At 39.6% G+C, this 26226-nt stretch overlaps 3 protein-coding genes and 1 pseudogene across 3 annotated transcripts; 1 reads left to right on the top strand and 3 right to left on the bottom strand.

Annotated features, from left to right (window-relative positions):
• The first annotated feature begins 3872 nt into the window (after positions 1-3872).
• LOC112165871 (60S ribosomal protein L10) lies at positions 3873-5536 on the top strand. Its single transcript, XM_024302571.2, has 3 exons — positions 3873-4457; positions 5076-5157; positions 5288-5536. Exons 1-3 carry the CDS (start codon positions 3946-3948, stop codon positions 5354-5356), a joined length of 663 nt encoding a protein of 220 aa, XP_024158339.1. The 5' UTR covers positions 3873-3945; the 3' UTR covers positions 5357-5536.
• A 183-nt stretch (positions 5537-5719) lies between these two features.
• On the bottom strand, positions 5720-8858 carry LOC112165870 (putative B3 domain-containing protein At5g58280). The gene is made up of 7 exons (XM_024302570.2): positions 8416-8858; positions 8260-8325; positions 8067-8165; positions 7940-7998; positions 7689-7848; positions 7331-7540; positions 5720-6173 (listed from the first exon to the last, which is right to left on the bottom strand). Exons 1-7 carry the CDS (start codon positions 8476-8478, stop codon positions 5943-5945), a joined length of 888 nt encoding a protein of 295 aa, XP_024158338.1. The 5' UTR covers positions 8479-8858; the 3' UTR covers positions 5720-5942.
• Positions 8859-9657: 799 nt separating this feature from the next.
• LOC112165813 (putative pentatricopeptide repeat-containing protein At1g12700, mitochondrial) lies at positions 9658-14250 on the bottom strand. The gene is made up of 2 exons (XM_024302482.2): positions 12061-14250; positions 9658-9965 (listed from the first exon to the last, which is right to left on the bottom strand). Exon 1 carries the CDS (start codon positions 13966-13968, stop codon positions 12088-12090), a length of 1881 nt encoding a protein of 626 aa, XP_024158250.1. The 5' UTR covers positions 13969-14250; the 3' UTR covers positions 9658-9965; positions 12061-12087.
• Positions 14251-16284: 2034 nt separating this feature from the next.
• On the bottom strand, positions 16285-18824 carry LOC112165818 (annotated as a pseudogene).
• Positions 18825-26226: the final 7402 nt, after the last annotated feature.

Consider the following 26226-nt stretch of genomic DNA (forward strand, 5'->3'; position numbering starts at 1 on the left):
TCTTCTTCAGGTTGTTCTTTTGGGTGCAATAACAATAATCTCTCTTTTGAGCGCCACGTCTAAAATTTTACTCGATCATTAATTCAACTCAATATATTAAGTGTATAAGAGTGACTGCGCTACCAAATTGGGTGTTGATTCTCACATTGTTTGAAGTATAAGCGAAAGATTGTGGTATTTGAACCGAAAACTATGATTAACCACTTGACAAACGGTGCAGCTAGCTAACCTTAGCATCGAAGAGCTCACACACTCATGTTCAACGTATTGGAAATTAGTGCTACTTTGTTTTCGAAGCTGGAGTAGCTGCCATGCCATTTGTGCTTTAATTACATGGCCAATTTACGTACAAACTAGTTGAAAATTACAAGCCTATAGTTAAGTCTTTAGTCTTTTTAATGGAAATAGGTAAGCTCTTTCATTAAAATTCAGCAAGCAGTACAAAAACGAAACACCTCTATAGGGTCGATAGAAAGAGTCGTTCCTTAGAACCTCATGAAACCCTATTCTAGAAGAACAAAATCCCAAAAAATCCCAAGTACACCCACCTTTTAGGAAGTCCACGCACCCTTATTTTAACAAAAACCAAGAAACCTCGAAGCAAACATAAAATGATTCAACTAAGGCACTGGTTTTTATGACCCAAAACAGAATCAAACTAGACTATTAGTAGAATGTGACTCATCACATTCCACGTCACATTCCACTGATCCCTCCTCAGCAGTAGACTCCAACAAGTGAGTAGTCTCGTAGCCTTATGTGTACAAAAAAGATTAGGTGGCCTTATGGCTAATCAAAGTTTTAAAATGACACTTGTATGTAATTTTCTATAAAAAAAAAAAATTCAGTTATGAAGAGCAAACTCTCTTCTCGTAATAAAAGAAGAAAAATGCTTGGGATCCCAAAACATTATACCAAATAGCAATACCAAATGACGTGGAAAGCAACACATCAAGACCACATCATCAACTTCAACCTAATAATTTCCAGCCTGTATTTCTATAAATTATTTAATTTTATAATTTTAAATAAAATGTTAACAATTAAAATTTTTAATCAAACTCGAATATGTTTCAAGCTCAAATGTTTCAAACTCTATCATAGAGTTCGAAACATATTCGAGTTTGACTAATTGAGATCAATTTACAGATTCCACTGCTTAAAATTAAGATTAACAGCTTCTGGAATCCTCACTTAAGAAACATAGTTGAAAATGCAAGCATAACAGAACATATACCCAGAAACTATAATTATATAAGGATGTACACGCCTATGTGAATAAAGACGATAAAGAATTCTATAGGGAGGTACTGCAATCCCCTCTTTGGGAATCTTTTAACAATGATGGATTTGACTATGTAGTAGTCAGATGTTGATGAAATTAAAGCTCTAATCAAATATCCAAACAAATCAAATGATTAAGCAGGCAAATATAAGTGTTTCAATTAACTTACTGTTATTTCTTGAAGCAGAACAATAAGCAAGCAGCCAATCTAATTACCAATCTAGAATGATTTCTAATTTTGATTTGAAATTAGCCAGGATGCATGGATTACAGAACAATTCACTTGGGGAGGAGGTGGCCGTATGTGTTTTGGTTTGACCATGGAAATTGATATGATCGGTGAAACTTCGATCGTCAGTGGATCTACATTTTTGGTTTTGTTAGGGTTAATCTGGTTCTTTAATTATCTTCTAAAAAAAAAAACTTGTTCTTTAATTATTTTTTTGCTAAAGAGTAATTTGTTCAAATGAAATTAATTTAATTTGCTGGATTTTAATAAATTGAGGGTGATGATGTGGCATTGCCATGTCATATGCCACATCCTTTGATATAATTTTTTTGTGATCTGTAGCACTACTCATAAAAGTATAGATTAGAAAACTTAACAGAAAACTATTTGATCAACAATTAAAGAAGTATTTTTCTTTGGACAAAGAAAAATTAAAGAAAATGAAAGCACTTATCAAAGAGCTTCTATGGATTTTTGATTAATCAATGGAAGTTCCAATATTCAATACCAAAAACAGAGCCGCCTCCTTTGCTCTCTTAGGGTTAGGGTTTTTTTGCGGTGTTTCTGTGCAATCATCAACAATGACTTCTGTTGATGCCATGGCTGCTCGACTGGCTTCTTCTCTTGCAATTGCTGAGGGGAGGAAACAGGTCGATCTGCGACCGACGCAAGGAAAAGGTCTGCGACAGGCAGATGTGTTTATGTTGGGGAAGCTGCTGACCGCTTGGGAGTACAAGACTCGCTCTTTTATGGGGATGTTCCGCAATGCATGGCGGGTGAATGGATCACTAAGGGTGGAGGAAGCGGAGGGACAGAGGGTTCTCATCACTTTGTCGGACGCTACTGACCGGGATCGGATCTGGAAGGGATCTCCATGGGGATATAATCACGCTCCGATTGCCCTAGCTTACTATGATGGTGTGGCGACCATGGACTCGGTCCCTTTCACCGTATCCTCATACTGGATTACACTGCAAGGCATCCCTCCTGCGTTCCGCTCGGAGAGGGTGATGACTATGATTGGGTTTACCCTTGGTGATTTCAAGGAGATTGATAAACAGGCCAAGAAGGTTGGAAAACTCCGAATCAGGGTGGAGATCCCTTTCAACCGGCCTCTGTCCTTCCAACGCTGGTATTGGGTAGAGGATGAGGTCGAGTTCCTCTGCAAGTTTCAGTTTGATAAACTCTTTGGTCGATGCTCGATTTGTGGCTATGTTACTCACGTAGGTCTACCTTGCTCGGGACCTCCATTGGAGGAGAATGATGAGGCAGAACGCATGGTTCTGGGTGCGTCACAGCTGGGGCACCCTAATTCGACCTTTGGTTCGGCATCATCTAGCACAGTGTGTGTAGGAACTCGGACTAGGGCTTGCATGGGAGGTCTAGATGTGGTCTTCCGTACTGTGCTTCCCAACCAACTGCCGGAGCGATTGCTTCATAATCCGGCAGTGCTGCTACAACGGCCCCGGCATCCAGTTCATATCAGAGAGCTGCCTGAGATGATGGCTGTCCCAGAAAGTGTTATAGGGCAGAGGAGACAAAGGGAGGAGGATACTATTATGATCTCTCCAAAGAAGCTTAAGTTGAGCCTAGCTGTTGGAAAAAGAAACCTGAATCTGGAACCAGAACATCTAGGTTTGATACCGGTGATGCACAATGAGGAACAACCTATTCAGGTAAAAAGGAAAAGGGGGAGACCTATAGGTAGTCGGAACAAGCAACCTTATGGTGAAAAGAAGAAAGTAAAGCAGGGGGACGAGAATAGGGCAGTAAAGAAAAAGCTTCTCCCAAAGCTAGACAAGGCAGGTGGTGGTACAGGCTCCAACCCGAAAGGGAAGGAGCTGGTTCTTTACTAGTTACAATTGCTTTTATTTCCTTCAAGCCTATGCGAAGGTGGTGAAGCTTCTATAGGTCTTCTATGACATTTCTAATCAGTGTTTGTACCACAATTGCGTGCCTGGCAAGCAAGGATTAGTTGAATATTTCTTCCGTAGGAGACGAGGTTAATCACTTTTGTATAGGCTTGCAAAATTTGCGAGCGCATCAGAGACTCTAATAGTTTGCTATAGCTTGGGTAGGGTTGTCTTTTATTTTGGCTTTCTTATGTAAGCTTTGTAGACTTAGCCATTTTTCTGGCCGTTGATCTATTGATTTCAACTTCTATTCAAAAAAAAAAGAGTTTCTATGGAGGAATTGTCCTTTGGGTCTCAATCGACGCCCACACTCTCCAATTTGGGCCGTAACTATGGACCAAACCGACAATAGAATATGACGCAAGCCCATACGACACAACCCAAATAAGCGCGTAGTAGGGCAACCATTCTCCGCTGGGGGCGGCCCTATAAATACATCGCATACCCCTCATTTTCTTCTCCAACCCCAAAACTCTGAAAACCCTAAGGTTTCTTTTCCTGCTCCAAAATCCGCCGCCATGGGTCGCCGCCCCGCCCGTTGCTACCGCCAGATCAAGAACAAGCCGTACCCGAAGTCCCGCTTCTGCCGCGGTGTGCCGGACCCGAAGATCCGAATCTACGACGTCGGCATGAAGAAGAAGGGCGTCGACGAGTTCCCCTTCTGCGTCCACCTCGTCTCCTGGGAGAAGGAGAACGTCTCCAGCGAGGCGCTCGAGGCGGCGCGTATCGCCTGCAACAAGTACATGGCCAAGTTCGCCGGCAAGGACGCGTTCCATCTACGCGTTAGGGTTCACCCGTTCCATGTGCTCAGGATTAACAAGATGCTTTCCTGCGCCGGAGCCGATAGGCTTCAGACCGGTATGAGGGGAGCGTTCGGGAAGCCTCTTGGGACTTGCGCTAGGGTTGATATTGGGCAGGTGCTGCTCTCTGTGAGGTGCAAGGACAGCAACAAGAACAATGCTTGTGAGGCTCTGAGGAGGGCTAAGTTCAAGTTTCCCGGTCGCCAAAAGATCATTGAGAGCAGGAAGTGGTGAGTTTTTTAGCTGTGATTTTGTGGTTGAATTTGATTGTTGATTGGTCGTTTCGATTGCGATTGTTTAGCCTAGAATGTGCTCATTGAGTTTGTTGTTTTATGATCGAATTGTTTTGGGTGTTAGCTGATAGATTTAGAATGGTTAGATTGAGTTGAGTTTGACTAGGCATGTGAAGTTGTAGAATTGCATCCATAAACTGCACGTTGATCCCTCGAGTTTGTTTGTTGGCTAGTGTTGGCAGATTGAGTTTATAGTCTTTGTTGGAATCATAACCATTGTTCAGTGAAATGTGCGGTCTTGATTGATGATTTGATAATGGATTTAAGCTCATGATAACATGCGGAGTGAACATGTAGAATTGAACATATAAATTGATCTTTTGTGCCTGGACTTTGTTCATATTTTGTTTTAGGTGTTGAAGCAATTCATAGTGAGCAGTTAGTGTTGGTTCTTTGCATTCATTTTAGTTCTGCAGAAATTCTACATGTGTTATACGGCATTGTGTCTTGTTTTGTTCCCTTGTTAGCTCATGGTATAGTGTGTTGATCCTTTGTACTGTATATTCATTGGTTATGTAGAATTGAATCTTACGTTACAACTTTGTTAATTTTCAGGGGATTCACCAAGTTCAACCGTGTTGACTATGTAAGATTGAAGTCAGAGGCACGCATTCTTCCTGATGGTGTCAATGCCAAGGTTAGTAAATTTCTTCCACATGTGCATCATTTTTTATCATGTGGTTAATTTATTTCTCTTTTAAATATGGGTTCATATGGTTCTACGAATCTCAATATATGAACTAACAATTTTTATGTGGTTATTGCAGCTCTTGGGATGCCACGGATCTTTGGCTTTGCGTAAGCCTGGTGAAGCTTTCATTGACGCTGCTGCTTAGAATATCTTTGTCTAGGAATTGAATTCGTGTAATCCAATTTCTTTTTGTGCTTTAAATTCTGTTGACTCTGAAGTTTCGAGTACCTTAAATTTGCATTTGTATTTTGATGACTGAAGTTTATGTCTTCAATTTGGTACACAAGTTTTGGGAAAATGTATCTCAATTAGTATTTTGCTTAAACATCCCGTCTCTGTTGTGGATGGTCCAGTTTTTCTCATCAGAAAGCTGTTGGTTGGATTATATATCATTAAGCTACCAATATTATCTGATTGTCTTGCCAACTCTAAATCCTACTAAACACATCGTAGGTAACTTTGGGGCATAACCAATTTGGTTGATAAACGGTACCATACATCTGGATGCTCAATGCATGCATGAATGAGAATTCACCACAGCATTTGTAGGTGCATAACCCGGATCATTAACATACTGGAGCTGGATAAAATTTCTCATATTAGAGTCAAGATGCTCAACAGTTGATCAAGTACCTTAAGCACTGAACTATTCCCCTCTTTCTGTATCACCATATTCTGATCGATTTCAGGGGATGCCAAAACTTGTGAAGCTTTCCTAGTTACAGTTCACCCTATGCTCTCTTCCTTAGTCTATATGGTAGTACAGCTTCACTTTTTGGGCTCTCTGGTAGAAGCTCTGGGGGTGTTTTCATGTCGATTATTTCAGCAGTGGTAGCTTTCTTTGACCTTTGTTTTTTGTTAGGGTCTTGGTCAGGCTTCTTGGCTGCCTTTGATGGCTTTCCAGCACTCTTCACTTTGTCCTTCTTGCAATGTTCTTGATTTGTCACCTTAACTATGTAGATCTGCAGATATAAAATAAAATCAATATCTGAAAAGATATACAAATACACATTCTCAACCACATTTAAACCGGTCTACAGATGACATAAGTACATCACTTAAAATGATAATCTAATAGTACGCATCAGTCTACCAAACTTAAAGCTGATGATACAAGTGTGGAGGAAGAATGCTTATACTCGAGCAATGGGGAACTGAAACAGAAGTCTACATCATTATACTAACATTTGCAGCAGAGATATTAAACAGAACTCATAGCTTCAGAAGAGGCGAAAACAGATAGTAAATGTTGCAGTCAGAAATGTCTCTACATTGATATACTGAGGTGGAGAACTGAAACAGAAGTCCACATCGTTATACTAAGATTTGCAGCAGAGATATTAAACAGAACTCATAGCTTCAAAAGAGGTGAAAACAGAAAGTAGTAAAAGTTGCAGTCAGAAATGTATACATTGATATGCTAGATTTCTTTCGATGTTATTCAACGGAGTTGTTGCTCCCTATAATAGAAAACTTAGAAATATGCAGATCCAAATGCAAATCTGTGCGAGTTAAAAGGTGCAAATTTTTTAAAGAAGCTAGAACAGAAATAAAAACAAAAACGATCAAAATGTGAAGGGTAACCCAAATCTTTTCCTTGAGTAAAACCAGGTCTAGAAAGGTCTTGCATGCAGTAACGGTGTCATCTTAGCTCACTTTTAGGTATATTTAGCAAATGCAATGACATTAACAGATCAATGGATGCGAACTCTGTCAAAGAATCCATATATGAGATTTGCACATCCCTAAAAGAAAACCACAGCTGGACAAAATCACAATAGACTGAAAACAAGATAAAGTGAAAGGCAAAGGAACAGGCAACTAGAAGTCTGGAATCAATCGAATCATACATACTGAAATCTTATTTAGGATTCATGATACTGGATTAGTGTCATGATACTTGAACTACCTCAAAATGCAAGCTTATACAATATACAAGTATATACAGGTGCTATTAAACAAATAACTAATCAGCGCATGCCTTAAAGGCATTAACAATTCGACTTTCCTAACAGATTTTAATCAATAACCCACCCGAATGTGTGATTTTAGACTGTAAGCTACATGGTACAGTATCTTAGATGTAAAAATGCAGTTTGTAGGTTTTTATATGGCCTACCTTAAACCTTGTGGGTTCAACCAATTCGAACACAAGTGCATCACCATCGTCCAACTTGTGTTCCAATGCAAAACCTCTCCAACCACCACTAAGACCAGTCCTCTTGGCAATGTATTTAGCATCATATACATTTCCATCTTCATCCTCTAGTATCAGTTCAGAGTCCGATGATTTTGGGAGATGAGTCTCACAGAAATTAGAAGGAAGACCCTAGTAATCGGAACGGGAATTAGTAAACAAGTAGATTAGCAAATAAAGCAATAATACTAGTCCGGCCACAATATGAATCGATATTGGCATTGTAAACTAAAACCAAACATTAATAAGCTAAAAATTCCACAACTTCATTGCAACTCACCAACCAAAAACAGCTATAGACATGAGACCGAACCATCGATTTGACAAAAGATGGATTCTCAGATTGCAGACTCTCTTGAAGCCGCTCTGCTGCTTTGAAAGCAGCACTCCTTTCTTCATAAGAAGCCATTCGGCATTCCTCCAAAGGCCTTGCAAGGTAGCTGTAAATATATTTCGGAACATCACTACCAACATCTATTCAATAGACACAATTAAGCTACCATAAATTTCACAGCAAAATATCTACTCTACCTTCCAAATGAAGATGAACTTGACCTCAACCTCTTCCTAGTTGGAAGGCCTATGTCAACCTGCATTAGAGATTAGAAATGGGTTTTCTCAATATAGAAGAATTCAACCAATTATGCCCACCACTTACATCATCAACATATGTTTGAATTGGGTTTCGCTGACGGGTGGATCGTCTTGGCTCCACTTCGAAAGCAGTGTTCTTTGCTTTCGGCTTCCAAGCCCTTTGCTGCAGCAGCAATGACATTAGCAAATAGCAACAGCAAACTTAAAAAGTATCAAAAACCCACAACAAGCAATATGACCACAAGTTTGGGTTTCACCTGGGGCTTCTTCTCAGAAGCTGTGAGGTCAGACAGAGTTTTTGAAACCTGGGTGATTCCCAAATCCTTCAAAGCACAAATATTACTGGGAGTTAAACATAAAGATTGAAACTTTTGGAGCTAAAACTGTGGAACTGGGGGTTTTGAGGCACAGACCTGAAACTTCTTCTTGTTTTCTTCAAGGCGTTTGTTACGAGCTTCTTCGTAAGCGGCTACCATTTTTGCTTCCAACGACGAAAAACCAAGAGAGTGATGAATATGTCGATTCAGTGTGAGAGTGCTGAACCCAACTCAGTGTGGGCGGGGTGCTGCTTCAGGGGAACAGTGTAAATGGGCGTTTGAATTTCAAATTCACCATACCTAAGGCTAGACGACGTCGCTTCGGCTCTTTTTTTTTTTTGATAAGGGGGGGAAGGGTGTTGGTAAACTTGTTATTAATTATTAAATTTCCATTTTTACCCAATCTATTTGTGTCGGCTAGCTCAAGTCTATGCGTGTTGCATATCATTGCCAACACATGACACGTTTCAACTCATTTTGCTAATTAGGTCTGAGTGTCTGACTCAACATGACTATCTATTAGAAAATCATGTACACATTTACCGTGATAACATAAACTGCTTACCGTAGCAAGAGATTATCAGTGTGACTGAAAATGTTTTTTGCTTTTTTATTTTCTTATCCTATGTGAATGTACCAATGTGACAGCATCAGTGATGAGTGTTGCGGTGAAGACTGAAACGCAGAGATTTTGGAAAAATAGAATTTAGCGAGATTATTCTTACACCGTCGGTGCATAGAATAATTTCCAGCCAATGCAGTAATATAAAAGCCGTCAGTAAAGTTAGTTTCTAGTTTCTGTTCAACTTGACCAAGGCCATTTTTTACCTTCCAAGAAATGCTTTCGCATGCTTGCACTACAATGTACTTGTGACGGTAGCTCACGGCCGCAAAGGCCCTTTGCAACATAAACGAGCAAGAATGTGAGTAAGCTTCACCAGGTAAGTTATAATTTCTCTTAAAAGAATTTATACAAGGAGATTAGGAGAGGGGGTTCAACTGCGAGTGCTACCTTGCAAGATTGATGCTTTCCGACTTTATCACCCTCTCAAACAAACTCATGAAAAAATTTGATCTCCGCCTATACCTGCAATTGAACCAGATCATTACACAGTCCTACCAAGAGATACAAACAATAACATACAAAGCAATCTTTCATGTTTTGAGTTAATAGTTAACAGAAACGTAGTTGTTCTTATTTGCAACTAGTTGCAACTAATACCATAATGAATTGATCACTCAAATCCTTTCCCAAAAAAAAAAAAAAAAAAAAAAAAGGTATTCCGAGTAGTTTTAATCCAAGAGATTCAGCAAACCTGGGCTTGAAATACAAGACGGACAAAAGTGAAACCAATTATGATATAACAAGAAGCTAAAATGTTATTGATCATCAGAAATCAACCCAATCACACGACCCAAGTTTTTTCAGTGTCTATTTATCAACTAGACATCAGCCTCAAGTTTATAAGAGCTCAGTTACAATCTATTGAGTAGTACAACAATTATACTTGGGGTTGGCAGCCTATCCTAAACAATGAATCGCTACAAGCGCAATATGCCACCATGGATATCAGCAATTCAGCACTTATCACCGTTGCAGTGTGCTACAACTCTTTCGATGGAGTCCAAGTCTAGTATCTTGGAACCTGCAAGTGATGTACACAATAGTTTAATTACATCAATTTCAAGTCCAAGAAAAATATCATAACAAGGAACCGAGTGTTTCAAATGAACTGCCAGCGATGTTGACATCACTGGAGCTCTAATAGGAAGAAGGAAAGTTGCTACAAACCAACCATTATGATGCTATTACCCATACAACAGAGTAAAGTTGAATGCATATCGTCCATTATTTTGGACAATTCACCTAAAAGTTCATGGGAAACACTTTCCAGTAATAGTACATCGCTAAAGCTTCTCTGTACTTTATCCAAATTTTATATTTCAACTACATCTATCCCTGCTTACCCACTAGTCTGCAAAAATGTGGGTTGACAAAACTGAGTGGTAACTGCTAATGGTAACTATAATTGAGAGCTAACCATCACAAGCTCATATTTCCTCTTCTTTGAGTCTCAAGTGTCCTAAATCTTCCCAGCATCCATTGAATTAGAATAGTAGCAAATAGATGACATGAACTTTGGTTTAAGTTGATTAAATGCAAACAGTGAGCATAATGGGGATGTTAGGGTAGTATAAGGCAAAACTGATTGCGATGCACTTTCAAATCATGTTTTGCAGTTATGAGTCATAAGTGACAGATCAAAATTAGTTTTGACCTAAATATTTTGATCCCAAAGGACATGCTTATTACCCTATTATTCAACCCACTTTCTGAACTCAATAGATGACATAGATCAGAGTTTATGTATAGTTCAACAAAAATAATGCAAAGCCCTGCTACTAAAAACAAAGATAATAAAGGATACTGGATGCGAGAATGACAATGAACAGCCAGTTCCTGCTTCAATTTTAGATGAATAGAAAATTGATTCAAAGAAAAATCTGTATTGAATCACTGTTCAAAGCCTTTCATTGAAACAATACAAAAAACAAAAGGAAAACAAATTGTGCCGTTGCAACAGCTGGGCATAGCATACACAAGTCATGAACTGCATCCCTCATCTTTTGAATTGCTTGAGTTACAAAAAGGGCCATGGATTGCTCAAGAAATATTAGACAGTGCAAAAATAACTATTGTAAATCAGAAAAGGAGCTTTAGAAACAACAGAGGGAGCATGAAGACATACATAATATGACTACCAATAACAAAGGGATTGTTCCAGCATAAAGCTGCAAGCCTGCAAGGGGAATTATTACATTTTCCTAAAAGCATAGACGAAGGAAAACAAAAGGGTTGGCTGAAGTAATTGCCAAATTTAGTGATAATAAAGAAACTTTTATATTTCTGTAAACATGACGAGTGTAGCAAAAGGTGATAAAAACATTCAACGCAGCATGGAGGGACAGCAAACTGAAATCTGCTACTCTTTTTATAACTGTTTCCTTTGATTCAGGGAACAACAAGGTCTAATACCTCATTTTCCTTGTGTGGATCCTATTTCAATGGAAACTTGATGAATACAAGAAAAATAGTATATGTAGGCTAGTAACAGGTTGAGAATTTACTCAATGCCTCGCTGTCAGCTATGTGGACTAGGATTGAAACTCCCGCTGTTAGGTAAGTGGGAGTAGATATATACGATTAAAGAGGGAAGTTTTGTTATATTCCCAGATTCATACAAGACCAAAAATGATATTTGAATATGCCTCTAAAAGGTCTCCATACAATTCCTAAGAACCCTTCCCATTCCTGTCAGGTTCTAGTTTACCAATCAAGCAAGCTTACAAGTTGAGGTCCAAGAGTTAGCTTCAGCAAACTTGTGCAGACTTCTGGATCTACACACATACATACCATAAATAACCTGAAATTTGTAAGCAGTTATCAACAGAAAACTGCATCATCTATGGCAAAGAATCTAAGACCGCAGAAAACCAAGAAGCTGCTATAAAGCCTTCCTAAAACAGTAAGAAGCAAGAAAAAAAGGTGGCTACCTACCTTGGCATGCCAAAAGACTCAAATAAGCCAAGACCAATAATAAACTAAGCAAGTGGAAGGAGCAAATCCTAATCTTGCATCACAGAGTCTAAATTCCAATCTATAATTCTGAATCTAATTAAGTAAAATAAGAAACAGCAATTGAAATTAAAAACTCTGGAGCGGTGAAGAGATTGACATACCTGAGCTTAATAGAGTACAAATCAACTTTATCGTGAATCTTTTAGCAGCGGCAACAAAGCCGGATCTACTATATCCTTAGACAATAAAACAATTATCAATTCCATAGTTGATGCATCTGCAGAGAAACCCCACTTCAACATTTCTTCAATAAGTTTCATAGCCCATGATGTCTCATTGTTATTTAACAACCCTCGGATAATGGTGTTATAGGTGCAACCATCTGGAGAACAGTCTTTCCCTCCCATTTCTCTCAGCAACTTTTCTGCTTCGATTATTAAGCCATGATGACAAAGTCCCTGGATCATTATAGTGTATGTTCGCACATCAGGCTGAACTCCTTTTGATGATAAACCACAGAAGAGATCTCTTGCGGATTCAATATTGCCAGCTTTGCACAAACCTTCAATAACAACATTGTAAATTACAATATTAAGTTCCAATTTGTTGGCTTCCATCTCTCTAAGCAATTCTACTGCCATGGAAAGTTGTTGATTGTTACACAGGCCATCAAGTATCACAGCGTAAGTTTGAACATTTGGAAGCTGGCCACAACCTTGCATCTCAGAGAACAACTCTTCTGCTTCTTGAATTCTCCCCGCTTTGCAAAGACCATCAATAAGAGTGTTATAAGTAATGGTATCAGGAACAAGTTCCATACGACACATTTCCTCGAAAATCTTGTAAGCCTGATCGATCTTTTTAGCCTTGCAATATCCGTTAATAAATATGTTACAACTCTGAACATCAACCATGGAGCCCTTGCTAATCATAAGATCAAAAATTTGTCTTGCCTCCTCCATTTCTCCTTGCAAACAGTAACCGTCCATAAGTGAGTTGTATGTAACCGTGTTAGGCTCAATATATCTTTGAACCATCATGTCAACCACAATTTTGGCTTCCACAACCATCCCTTCCTTACAAAGTGTATCAACCAAGACATTGAAGGTGACTACATCTGGAAAGATACCTTTACTCACCATTTCATTCAACAACCTTGTAGCTTGTTTCCACTGGCCTATATTGCAAACTCCTTGAATCAAAGAGGTGTAAGTAACAACGTCTGGAGCAATACCTCTAGTAATCATTTCTGAGAAGAGGTTGAATGCTTCATCAATTAGTGTATCCTTACAAAGACTGTCGATGATGGTGTTATAGGAAACTCTGTTAGGCTCGCATCCTCTTTCTTCCATCTTCCTAACTAATTGAATTGCAGCTCTGTTGTTTCCTCTCATACAAAAGCCCTTAATTAGTGTGCTGAAAGTAAACACATTGGGCTTGCAATGACCTGCCTCCACCATTTTGGTGAAAATTCGTGCAGCCTCAGGCACTTGATTGTGGAGAACAAAGCCGTTGATGAGAGTGGAGAAGGTAATAACATTTGGTTGAAGACCCAATTTGAAGAAATTTCCCAAGACAGATAAGCCAAACCCCATTTGATTCAAATGGCAATAGCAGTTGATGATAATAGACAGAGTATACTCATCAGGAACAATTCTACAGAGAAGCATTTGTCTATTCAAAGTGATGACTGTTGAATAGTGTTTGAGTTTGACAAGTTGAGTCGAGATTTGATTGAAAGGAATAACAGAAGAAGGCAGAGGACGGGAGTGAAGCATTTCATGGAACAACATCGAAGCATCCTCAACAGTACTCACTATAATGGATCGATTTCCTAGAGGGGTTTGTCTCGGTGTAATTGGGTATGAGGATTGAGAATGAAATAAAGCCATGAAATTGGTTGAGGGCGGGTGAGGGTGGGATTCTCTAGATTTGGTTGCCTTTTGCGAATGTAATAAAGCAACAACAGCAGCAGGAGGAGTAGAGTGAAGAAATGGCATACCTCTTCTACTGCTGCAATAATAAGAATTAGAAGAAGGAGAACACGCTTTTCCCATCATTTTCAGCATCTCCAGTTTCGGATGCGTATGTGTTTTCTTGAGAAAGCTCGAGTATTGGAGTCCCTCTAATCTAGATCCTCAATTTCAGAATAAAAGGTACTTGCTTTGCTACTTCCTACTTGCTACTGCCTTCTTTTTCTTTGATGCTCCGTGCTTGCTTTCTTCTTTGTAAACCATATACCAAATAGACATCTGAATTTCAAGGCCATTGTCAATAATCTTTAATCCAACTACATAAGAGTTATAAAACCAATCCTCCTGTCCTGTGATCCAAGATCCTCATTTCTAATCCAATATAATCTGCAATACGAACAGAATTCCATTATAACCCAAACATTCAAATTTGTGACACCCTAATGCATCCGATGGGCTAAAATTTAGACCATTTTTTGAGGGGAAAATCATCCGTACAGTACCTGACATTTTCCCCATTCTAAACTTTCGTACCTCACGTTAAGAAAATATCAGAACGGTACCTGACGTTTAGACCCCGACCGAAGATTGGTACCTAGAGCCGTTAGCTCCGTTATAAAGACTGACGGCTGAAAGATATTTTCGTCTTTTCATGTTCTAATCCCTTATTTTTTATTCTAAACATTTTTTTTAAAAAAATATTTCTCCATCACTACTGTTCATCTCTCTCTCCCCCTCCCTCTCTCGTTCCCATTCAAACCCAGAGCTCTCTCTCTCTCTCTCTCTCTCTCTCTCTCTCTCTCTCTCGCATGCCCATTCAAACCCAACGAACCCGCACTGACCATAAAACCTCAATATTCTGATTTCTGCAAATCTCCTCCCAATTGAAATTCAAGTATATAGGGAGGTAGAGCTCGACAAGGGAAACGAGTTTGATACCTAAGTCGAAACCAAACTTCGCCGGAAGACAGAGCAAACTTGCCGGAAAACTCAAAAATTTCTTCTCCTCGATTATCTCTCTTCGCTTATCATCTGAATGAGCAAATACCATGAATAGGTTGGCCACATCGAGAGAAAGCTTCTGATATAGGTGCAAGACCATGACGTGGCTGGTATCGAAAAAACCTGCCGGAGAAGCCGCCACATTCTCTCCTTCAATTCTCTGTCATTGGACGTCTTTTGACAAAACAGAAGGCATAGGGATGACGGTGACACAGAGACGAAGAAAACTAGGTCGGTCCGACGTCGGGAATATGCCGGAAAAGTGTGGCGGCTATTCGGGTTGGTATTGACCCGGCATGGGTCTCGATCAATATATTCCTTCAACGGTCAAGATCTTCTGTCATTTGAAATCAACTGTCCGGATGTAGCTGACTTTAAAATTCTATTTTTAATCATATTTTTGGATATTGCAAACTTCCAAAAATCATTAAAATTAGCTTGGGTGTTCGAAAAATCTTCCAAAAATTCATAAGAACTCATAACGACGTCTAGTTTAATCCTACGGGTTAGAAAGATAAAATTTGACAAACCAAAAATTTAGATAAATTTTCAAAACTAAAAATAGTTTAAAACTAATAGAAAAAAATGTTTTTTTTTTTGTTATATGAAAAAACTAAAGAAAAAAAAACAAAAATAAAAGGGTAAATTGGTTATTTAATGATAAAAATATGCCAGCTGTCAGTTTTTGTAATGAATGTAACGGCACCAGGTACTGATCTTCGGTCGGGGTCAGAACCTGAGGTACCGTTCTGATATTTTCTGAACGTGAGGTACTGAAGTTTAGAATGGAGAAAAGTCAGGTACTGTACGGACGATTTTCCCTTTTTTGAGACATCATCCCTGCTAGAAAGATGGATAGCTTAGAGACTATAGAATTCCAAATGGACTGAAGAGCTTTTGGTATGGCTTTTATGGTGGTGCATATGATTAAATGTTCATTTCAAGGTCTTATATCCCATGAGGAACTGAGAAATGAACTTCCATCGTTACATAGTTACCTACAAAATCATTTGCCAACCATAATATCAAGTTGAGTCTACGAATTTATCTCATGTGCAACATAAAGAGCCAAAGCATAATTGAGAGCATAAACAAAGAAACAGCAAACTACGATTTCAATATCAGAATTTCACTATATTAGATGGGTGTAATCGGTTATACTGCAATGGGCAGATAAGCCATAAGGAATTTAAATCATTATTCTCTCAGCAGGCACTAAACTCATTCAAGGTCTAGCAGTACCCAAAATATTGTCAATTTAACTGGTACAAGTCAAGACAAGAACTGGAATTCACAGTACCATATCTCAACATCCAAGTACAAGTTTAACCAACTTGAACAGAAGCCAAAAACCTAAAAGCTCAACTTATTTGCAAGAGGAACAGGAAAATATATAATTCTTCTAGCTATTTCAACAGCTGCTTGACTGAAAACCTGACTTCAGAACCTATGCTCCAACTTCTCCTTCTCCTTGTAGTTCTGGACATACCTGCATACATTTCAAGATTCAGCATAACCAGGAAGATCGTATCAAGTACAATGGGATTTTGGGGCAGAGGGAGGGTAGGAAATGAAAAGGGAGAGTTTGACAGCAGCTGATCAGCAATTGGAAAACTACAACAACATCGGGCAGTCATGAATAAGTCCGACTATGCAATGTCCTGATGTAGAACTGAACAACAAGATGTCCAGGTGAGCATACAGTTGAAAATTTAGAACTTGATAAACAATGAACAAGAATGACAACACATAAGAAATAAGATACAAAACGTAACTTACTTTTTCTAACAACCGCGCGTTTGTGCAGCTGGAGACTTGTTGTTCATAAATACAGTACAGAGTAATGCATTCGGTCTACTAAAGTTCTAGATTTGCACGGTACCATACAAACTATTTGCAAATCATGCTACTACTTTCCATTGTTTCATTACACAGTCCTATTCAAAAATATAATAGAAGCCATTACACGCCGACAGTTTTGAGCTATAAAATCATAAGGATTTTAATCCCCTAAACTTTGGGCCTAAAATCAGATTGGTCCATCTTTCTGAAAATCGATTATGATGGTCCCTATACTCTCAAATGACATCACCCGAATCCAAAATTTGAATTTGGCTCGAAACATGACGTCAGCTGCTGAGTTAGAGCCGACATGAGGGCCCACAATGAGGGCAAAATGGACATTTCAAATTTTTTTAATTTTTTCTCTTTTTTTTTTAAATTCTCTCTCTCTCTCTCTCTCTCTCTCTCGCAGCATTCAAGGCCCAAGCTCCACTGAGCCTAGAAGGAGTCTCAGCCTTACCCACATCCCCAAATCTACTAGCGCCGCCACCGCCTACTTGGTCGCCGCCTCTACTTCCACTTTAGTCGTCGCATTCACCACAAAACCTGCCTCCGAGACTAGGACCACTACTCCAGTCACCAAAACAAATCTGCGCAAACAAAATCCGATCTGGGGAGATCCAAACACTCTTCTGCCACCAACCATCATCATCATCATCCCCGACAGTGATACCACCACCAACGATGCCGCCCATAGTATGGAGGCCAACCACTAGCACCAGCCAAAAACCTGAAAGCCCAATTCTCCGATCAGATGAACCCGAATCTAAGGAATCTTGCAGCCCCACTTCGACAGCGTCACCTTGCCCAAACGCTGCATCGAAGAGGAGAGTGGACTCAACGCGTGGCTCGTACTCGGGTTTGCATCTGTAACCCGATCCATACTCCTATTCAGGCGCTTGGTACTCCGACTTACGACCGTAACCCGATCCATACTCCTATCCGGGCTCCTGGGATCCATACTGAGGTCTACTGGGCCTGGATTCATACTCTCCTCCACCTTCCGCAACCTCCTCATGATTGGGTTGTCCACCAAATCCGGGTCGGGGCTTTGGATGCTGGTAGCCTGCTGTACTCGTTATTGGAGGCCTCGTAGGCGTAGGTGGAGGGCTCACTGCAGGAGGAGAGATCAGGGGCGTTCGTAATCGTCTTGATCTACGAGAGAGAGAGAGAGAGAGAGAGAGAGAGAGAGAGAGAGAGAGAGAGAGAGAGAGAGAGAGAATATAGAGAAAAAATTAAAAAAAAGAGAAAAAAAAATTAGAAAAATTAGAAATGTCTATTTTGCCCTCCTTGTGGGGTATAAAGTCTGAAAAGTGGGCCCCCATGTCGGCTCCAACTCAGCAGCTGACGTCATTTTTCGAGCCAAATTCAAATTTTGGACTCAGGTGATGTCATTTGAGAGTATCGGAACCATCGTAATCGATTTTCAGAAAGAGGGACCAATCTGATTTTAGGCCCAAAGTTCAGGGGAGTAAACTGAATTTAATTCAAATCATAACATCTGATACAGAACAAAAACAAACTCTGGCCTTTGTGAAAACCCCATAAATCCACATAAATCAGGCTCAACTCTACTCGATAAAAAATCTCACATGCAGTGAATATGTCACATAATCAACTCATCACAAACAAGCAATACCAAAACCATGTGAATCCTCTGTAATCAACGTTGTTATAAATCAATCCATCATAACAGAAACCAAAAACAACCACCTTTCATTTTCTTCCTAACCTAAAATCAAAACACAAACCTAAAATCAAAACCACCAACAAATCCCTCAAAAGCTTCAAACTTTTCACGATTACTGAACTGGGTATCCATAATTTGTCACGAAACTACTGAACGAACAGTAAAACGCACCATAAATTAAACAAAGTCGATCAATTCTAGGGTTCAGGACTACCAATCAAACGAACGAAACAAAAAAGGGTTTAGATGATGTGAGCATTACGCATAAGTTCCGACGAGGGGTCTGAGAAGGAAGATAGCGCTGTGCCAGTTCTCGGAGATCTTGTGGTGGATCTTCGTCGGCAGATCTTTTCACCTTCTGCTGAAACGGCGACAGCGCGTAAACCACCGCCTTCATCCTCACCGGTTGCTTCCCCATCTTCTTCTTCTTCTTCTTCTTCTCCTCTTCTCAAATTCTCTCTGTCTCTGAGATTGTGAGAGAAATGGAGTGTGTTCCAGAATTTAAGTGCTTTCTGGAAGAGTCTAATTCATATTTATAGTGACTTCCTTAGCAGGCCCAAAACGCTGCGTTTCACCTCTCTTTTCTAATGGCCTGTGGTGAGGACACGTGGCCACTTTTGGGGAGAGAGACTTCCGTACAGCACCCGCACCACGTGGCAGTGGGGCGGGCCAATCAGTGCCCAAGCAGGGGGGTATTTTGGGTATTTCACATTAAAAACCAGGGGTAGTTTTGAAAAAAAGGAAAAAAAAAATTTATTTTTGATTGGAGGGCCGCACTGCCCCACCACATGGGGCAAGAATTTTTCCTTTTGGGGATGGCATGAGTTTGGCAGGAGACCATTGAGAAGTAACTTACCAACATCTTGGTGGGTTTGCATCAATTGTTTGGACTTTGGAGATGATAAGGAAAGCACTTGTGCACGATTTTATGGTAGAACTTTTCGTTTGGTTTGCATAAATCTACATATTTTCTCATTTTTGATAGTTGGTAGCTCTCGACTTCAACCATCACTGATTGCAATTGGGTGATGATGAAACATCTTTATTTTAATTTCGAATGGCAAGTTGGAGATGGAAGTTGCGTCATTTGTTTATTATATAGTTGCGAGATCTATGTGAAAAGGGAAGAGAAAGAGAGAGTAAGAAAATCACCCATTGATGCATTAGAAAATTACATAATAACACATGACCAAAGATGTAAATACAGAAAATCTACTTTTAAAAAGATTTATACAAATAAGGACATGAACCCAGGCCAAAAAGCTAAATGATGCAAACTTGACTCCCAATTTTAATGGAAAATGACCAAAATACTCGAGTTTCATCACAATTTACAGGCATTGCTACTGACCCAATATCCAATACCCAAAAACAGAAAACCCAAACCGATAATGATGCGCAGATCAGTTCAGGCTCTCTTCTTCTTATTCTCATTGTTGCAGCAGCAGCAAAATAGGTGGTATGCCATTTCTTCACTCTACTCCTCTTGTTGTTGTTGTTGTTGCTGCTTTGTTTCATTCTCTTTCTGGAGCAACCCAACTTGTGAGAGATCCTCATCCACCCTCAACCACTTTCATGGCTTCATTTCATTTAAGACAAACCCATTTAGGAAATCGATATTGTGACTAATGTTGAGGATGCCTCCATGTTGTTCCCTCAAATGCTTCACTCCCGTCCTCTGCCTTCTGTTATCCCTTTCAAACTATTGGGTCAGCTTGTTTCAAAGAGAAGAACCTAATATATATATATATATACACACACACACACACACACACACACACGGAGCGGTTCCAAAGAGGACGTCCGCACTATTGTTAAAGTGCGGACGTCAACGCTGCAGCTTGGCTCGGGGCGCGACGGAGCAGCGGGGCTTGCCTGACGGACGGACAGGTCTGCAGTCGGTGGAGTCACCGGCGATGTGGTTGCAAAGCTACCAAGAAACCTGCAGTCGCAGGTGAGATCGCTGCCCAGAAACCTGCAACTCCGACCTCCTCCGAGCTCGAAAGCTGCCCAGAACGGTCCGCCAAGCCTCCGGCCACCGTCGCAGCCTGGAACGCCACTGCTGTGTCGCCTTCCATACTTTAGCAAAGTGCGGACGTCCGCTTTGGAACTGGCCTCTATATATATATATATATATATATATATATATATATATTCATAGCTACATTCTATTATGTTGGGAGTTAATATTTCGTCCTACCTTCATAGCTACATTCTACTTTTTTAGTTGTTGTCATAAAAAAAAAAAACTTGTCAGTGGTAGTAAGTAATTGGGGTGGGATGGGGTGGGATGGGGTGGGTGGCTTCATAAAATTGAAACACTATTTGGTTGTCATCCCTCTCTTTAAACAAATGCTTCTCTTTGGAATTGCTCCTAATCACTACACTCTCTATTATCATCAACTGCTATTGCCATTTGAATCAAATGGGCTTTAGCTTATCTGTCTTAGGACTATTCTTCAAATTGGGTCTTCAACAAAATGTTATTACCTTCTCCACTCTAATCAACAACTTTGTTCTCTACTTGAAGGTAGTAAGCTTGATTGGTCTCCCTTTTCAGAATGGAAACAATTGTAAAGATTCAATCTTGCTCCCACTATTCAAAAGGGAAGACAAATCGGCTCTGGAAAGCACAACCGTCTCTAGAGATAAATGGGGTCTCCATTGCACTTTATTTTACAGGGGAATAAAAGCAAATGCTGCTTTATTCTCCAAGGCCTCATCCAGATCTGCTCTCTGTCTCTATAGTCTGTTATGTGTAAGTTATACCAGCATTACAACTAGATTTAAGGAAGAAAAATGCATCATTCATCTTCCATAAGGAGGTGTGGATTAAGAATGTGTTTGAAGCTTGGGGAAAGAAGAATGGTACGATGAAGGCAAAGTTAGAAGAGGTGTGGAGTATTTAAATTGTGTTTTACTTATGCACTTGGTTTTGTATTTGTTCAGCCATGAAGGTTTGTGTTGGACTGTTGGACTTTGCAGGAATTTGAATAGATTATGTGTAGTGAGTAATGTAAGGGAGGAATAAAGTATACTTTTGAAACATTGGGTTCAAAAAGGTCCAGCAATTACTGCTTCTAGCATAGATTCTGAAATGTCTTATGTTGTAGAATCATTGTAAGTTGATGTTTCAGTTGTGGTGAAATGATGAATCTTTTATCCAAATTTTAGTAACCTGAGATTCAATTGGAGACTTCAATTTCATTCATGGATTGACAGATCTAATTGCGCCTGCTACTACTACTGCTACTGCTCTTGCTAATGCTATTGCTCCTATTATTGCTCTTGCTACTGCTATTGCTCCTGCTCCTGCTCCTGCTACTGCTCCTATTCCTGCTCCTACTACTACTACTGCTCCTGATATTGCTATTGTTACTACTCTTGCTACTGCAAATGAAGCTGCTATTGAACTAAGGACACGTTTAGCAATAAAGAAAAAAAAAGTTTGACGAAGAACTCTGATATTCTCTCTCTTAGCAATGTGTAAAATGAAGAGATTTTTTTTTTTAGAAGTAACATAAATTGATTATTCTCAGAAAAAAAAAAAAAAAGTAACATAAAGGAATTAGAAGTCAAAAGAAGTAGTTAAGAGAAAAAAAGTAAACTAACTCATGACATGTAGCAAGTGGAGAGCAAATTGTCCTTATTTGTAAGATTTAGTCTTTATAAAGGGACTAGAAGTCAAAAGAAGTAGTTAAGGGTAAAAAAATAAATTAACTCATGATATGTGGCAAGTGGAGAGCAGATTGTCCTTATTTGTAAGATTTAGTCCTTATATATTTAATTCAATCTTTAAAGAATATATTTGCTAAGTCATCTTTTGTCAATAACTTATATGTGTAAAAGTAAATGAGAAATTTTCTACTCATTTCATTTCATAGTCCCTTTATAGATGATAGAATTACAACGGAAATATCAATTACAATAATGATAGTAAAATGTTGATTAAGCTGTAATTGCAATTCTTTGATTCCCTCTTCGTCAGTTACTTTGACGAAGGCACATAATGTGTTTTTCCTTTAACACTCCCCCTTGTGCCAAGTCAAAGACGAAATGGTGCATGAATTGTTGCCTCACTAAAAACCTTATCAAGTAATAATAAAAACTCTGTGGGACAAAAAATACACCTTGGTCGAAGGAAAAGAGCACAACACACCTATTACATTTGAGGATGACATGTGTGTGTTAGACACCCATGACGTCTACACCTCCCCCTGTTCCTTACATTAATCAAAGGAGCTTGGAAAGTCTTCGTATTCCTATGTTTTTCACATGTTTCTCAAATATGGCCTTAGGCAATGATTTGGTGAACAAATCTGCCACATTCTCCTATATCTTACTTGATTCACTTGAATCTTGAAGAGAGCCTGTTGTTGCTGATTGTAGAAAAACTTTGGCGATATGTGTTTTGTATTATCACCCTTGATATAACCTAGTTTCATCTGTTCGATGCAAGCTGCATTATCTTCATAAATGCAAGTAGGCTCTTCAATGGTAGAACTCAAACCACTAGTCCCTCGAATATGTGTAATGATAGCTCTTAACCATATACACTTACGAACCGCCTCATGTAGAGCAATGATCTTTGAGTGGTTCGAGGAGGTAGCCACAAGAGTTTGCTTGGTTGATCTCCAAGATATCGTCGTATTTCTAATGGTAAATACATAACCAGTTTGGGAACGGCCTTTATGTGGGTTAGAAAGGTACCTAGTCATAAGCAAAACCAACCAAAACATCATTTGGGGTTTCAGTGTAGTGAGTGGCGCTTTTGCCATCAACATTTCCTGTAGGGATTGCAGTTCCATTTGTGGTCCCTCTTGTCTCTCTGTAGGGAAAGAACAGTCCCAAGTCAATAGTTCCTTTTAGGTATCAGAAAATGTTCTTGATACAATTCCAGTGACGCTGCGTTGGCGCTGAGCTAAATCTAGCTAACAAGTTCACTGAGAATGCAATGTCTGGTCGAGTGCATTGGGCTAGGTACAATAATGCGCCTATTGCACTTAGATAGGGAATCTTAGCTCCCAACACCTCTTCGACATCTTCCTTTGGATGAAGTGGATCTTTCTTTGCATCCAAACTTCGACCGATCATGGGAGTGCTAGCAGGATGCGCTTTGTCAATGTTAAATCACTTGAGCATCTTTTGGACATACGCAGACTGGTGGATTAGTATTCCACAAACTCGGTGTTCTAGTTTAAGGCCTAGACAGAATCGAGTTGTCCCAACTTCATCTCAAATTCAGATATCAAGTAGCTCGCGGTTTCTCTTATTTCATCAAGAGTACTTATGATATTCATATTATCGACATATATAGCTACAATTGCAAATGTAGAACTTGTTTTCTTTATGAATACGCAGGGGCATAATTCATCGTTCTTGTATCCCTTCCCAATCAAGTAGTCACTTAAACGGGTATACCACATCCGCCCGGATTGTTTCAATCCATAAAGTGAGCGTTTCAACCTAATTGCAAATGCACTCCATGGTTTAGAGTCACTTGACTTGGGTAATGTAAGGCCATCAAGCACTTTCATATATATATATATATATATATATATATATATATATATATATATATATATATATATATGAATCAAGATCCCCATAAAGATATGCAGTAACCACATCCATGAGCTGCATTTCCAGTCATTCGGAAACTACCAGGCTAACTAAATAGCGGAACGTTATAACGTCCATTACAGGATAATATGTCTCCTCGTAGTCAATTCTAAGGCGCTGTGAGAAACCTTGCGCTGCAAAGCGAGCCTTGTACCTCAGAACTTAATTCTTCTCATTATGCTTTCTGACAAAGACCATTTATGTCCTACATGCTTTACACTTGGTGAGGTTAGCACTACTGGACCAAATACCTATCTCTTGGCTAGAGAATCTAGTCCTGCCTGGATTGCTTATTTCCATTTAGGCCAATCTGCTCTTTGTTGACATTCTGCAATAGAGTGTGGTTCGATATCATCGTGCTCTATGATTTCTTGAGCAACAGTGTATGCAAATACATCATCAATATGTATGGAAGATCTTTCCATCAACTCATACGCACTCTCATAATCTATTCAGATTTCTTTGTTCTCTGGAATCATTTCAAACATCGGAGTGTCCTCCAGTATTTATTCATGGACATAACTATAACTAGAGACAATCTCATGAGAGGGAGTCTTTAGTTTGTGCCTTACTCACCCTCTTCTTCATTGGGTGAGTGTCAGTCGAACCAAGTTGGCCTCCCCCTCTTCCTTTGGGGGGCCACAGCCTCAACCACACCTCCACTAAGTGTGGTTACATCGCCTCTATTTGCGGCGCCGTGCCCCTTGTTGGGGACTTCTAACCTTGCAGGCACATTTGCAGCTGGTATATGTGATCTCGTCACTTTTGCGATATCAGTAAACTCATCAGGCATCAAATATGCTACGTTCTGAAGATTGATTATTCTTTTCACTTTACTTTCACATTGTGAAGTGCGGAGATCAAAATGAGACAGAGTAGGGACAAATCAGGACAATTCATGCCGTTCCCTTGGAAAATCTTTTTTCCCATCTCCCCTTAACGACGGGAAGACTGTCTCATCAAAGGGATAATCCACAAATCTAGCAGTAAAGAGATCGTCTGTCAAGGGTTCCAAATACTGGATAATTGTTGGAGATTCATATCCAACATAAATACATAATCGTCTCTGAGGACCCATTTTGGTGCTCTGTGGGGGCGCAATAGGCACATATATTGCGCAACAAAACACGTGTAAGTGTGAAATGTTATGCTCATATCCAGTTACCAACTGGTACGCAGAAAATGGTTGGCTAGCTATGGGTCTGAAACGAATAAGTAAAGTTGCGTGCAATACTGTATAACCCCATGCAAATATAGGCAGGTTGGAGCGCATAACTAGTGCCCTAGCCACATGCGCATAACCAGTGCCCTAGCAACATCTGTAGCCTTTTGATGGTGGCTTCTACGAGACCATTTTGTGTATGCACATGGGGTACATGATGCTCTACATCGATCCCAATAGACATGCATAATCATCAAATGCTTTTGATGTAAACTCTCCAGCGTTATCAAGCTTTATAGACTTGATAGGTGATCAGGGTGGTGAGCCCTTAAACGTATAATCTACGCTAAGAGATTTGCAAATGCAACATTTCTCATGGACAATAATGCGACATGTGACTAGAGTGTTGAAGCATCCACCAGAATCATAAAGTACTTGAATGGTTCGCATTCTGGATGGATAAGTCCACAGATATCTCCTTGTATCCTTTGTAAGAATGGAATGTTTTGTTTTGTATTTTAGCATAGGAAGGTCTCGATCCTGGTTTTGCTAAAGAGCAAGCTTTGCAAAATGAGTGATGTGCCTTTGAAATAGTCAATGAGGTATAATGAGAGGGAGCTAGTGCTTCTGGTACTTCAGAAGGCAACGGCTGCATTGGAGCAATACTAGGACCGAGACCTTGCAGTGTGGCGGATTTTTGTCACATTTTATTTTTCACTCAAAAGAAGGGATGTCCGTGTGAGTTCTTTAAGATACGGATCATCATGTGACGAACAGGGTGCCTTAGGTGGTCATGCCAAAGCCTGTATGAGTCAGTGTCCCACATTTCATTGTTGGTGACAGCATATGATTCAATGATCCGAATAGTAGTGAGGTACAGTCCACTAGATTGACTCATTAGTTTCTCTAAAATGTGTTTCTTTCCACATTTATTAGAGGTAATATAAAGGTATTCGGTTTCATTCTCACAGTGGGTTTCTACATGATAACCGTTAGCACGAATATCTTTGAAACTTAACAAGGTTCGATTAGCTCT

The sequence above is a fragment of the Rosa chinensis genome, chromosome 5, assembly GCF_002994745.2.
Source record: "Rosa chinensis cultivar Old Blush chromosome 5, RchiOBHm-V2, whole genome shotgun sequence".
NCBI classification, from domain to species: Eukaryota; Viridiplantae; Streptophyta; class Magnoliopsida; order Rosales; family Rosaceae; genus Rosa; species Rosa chinensis.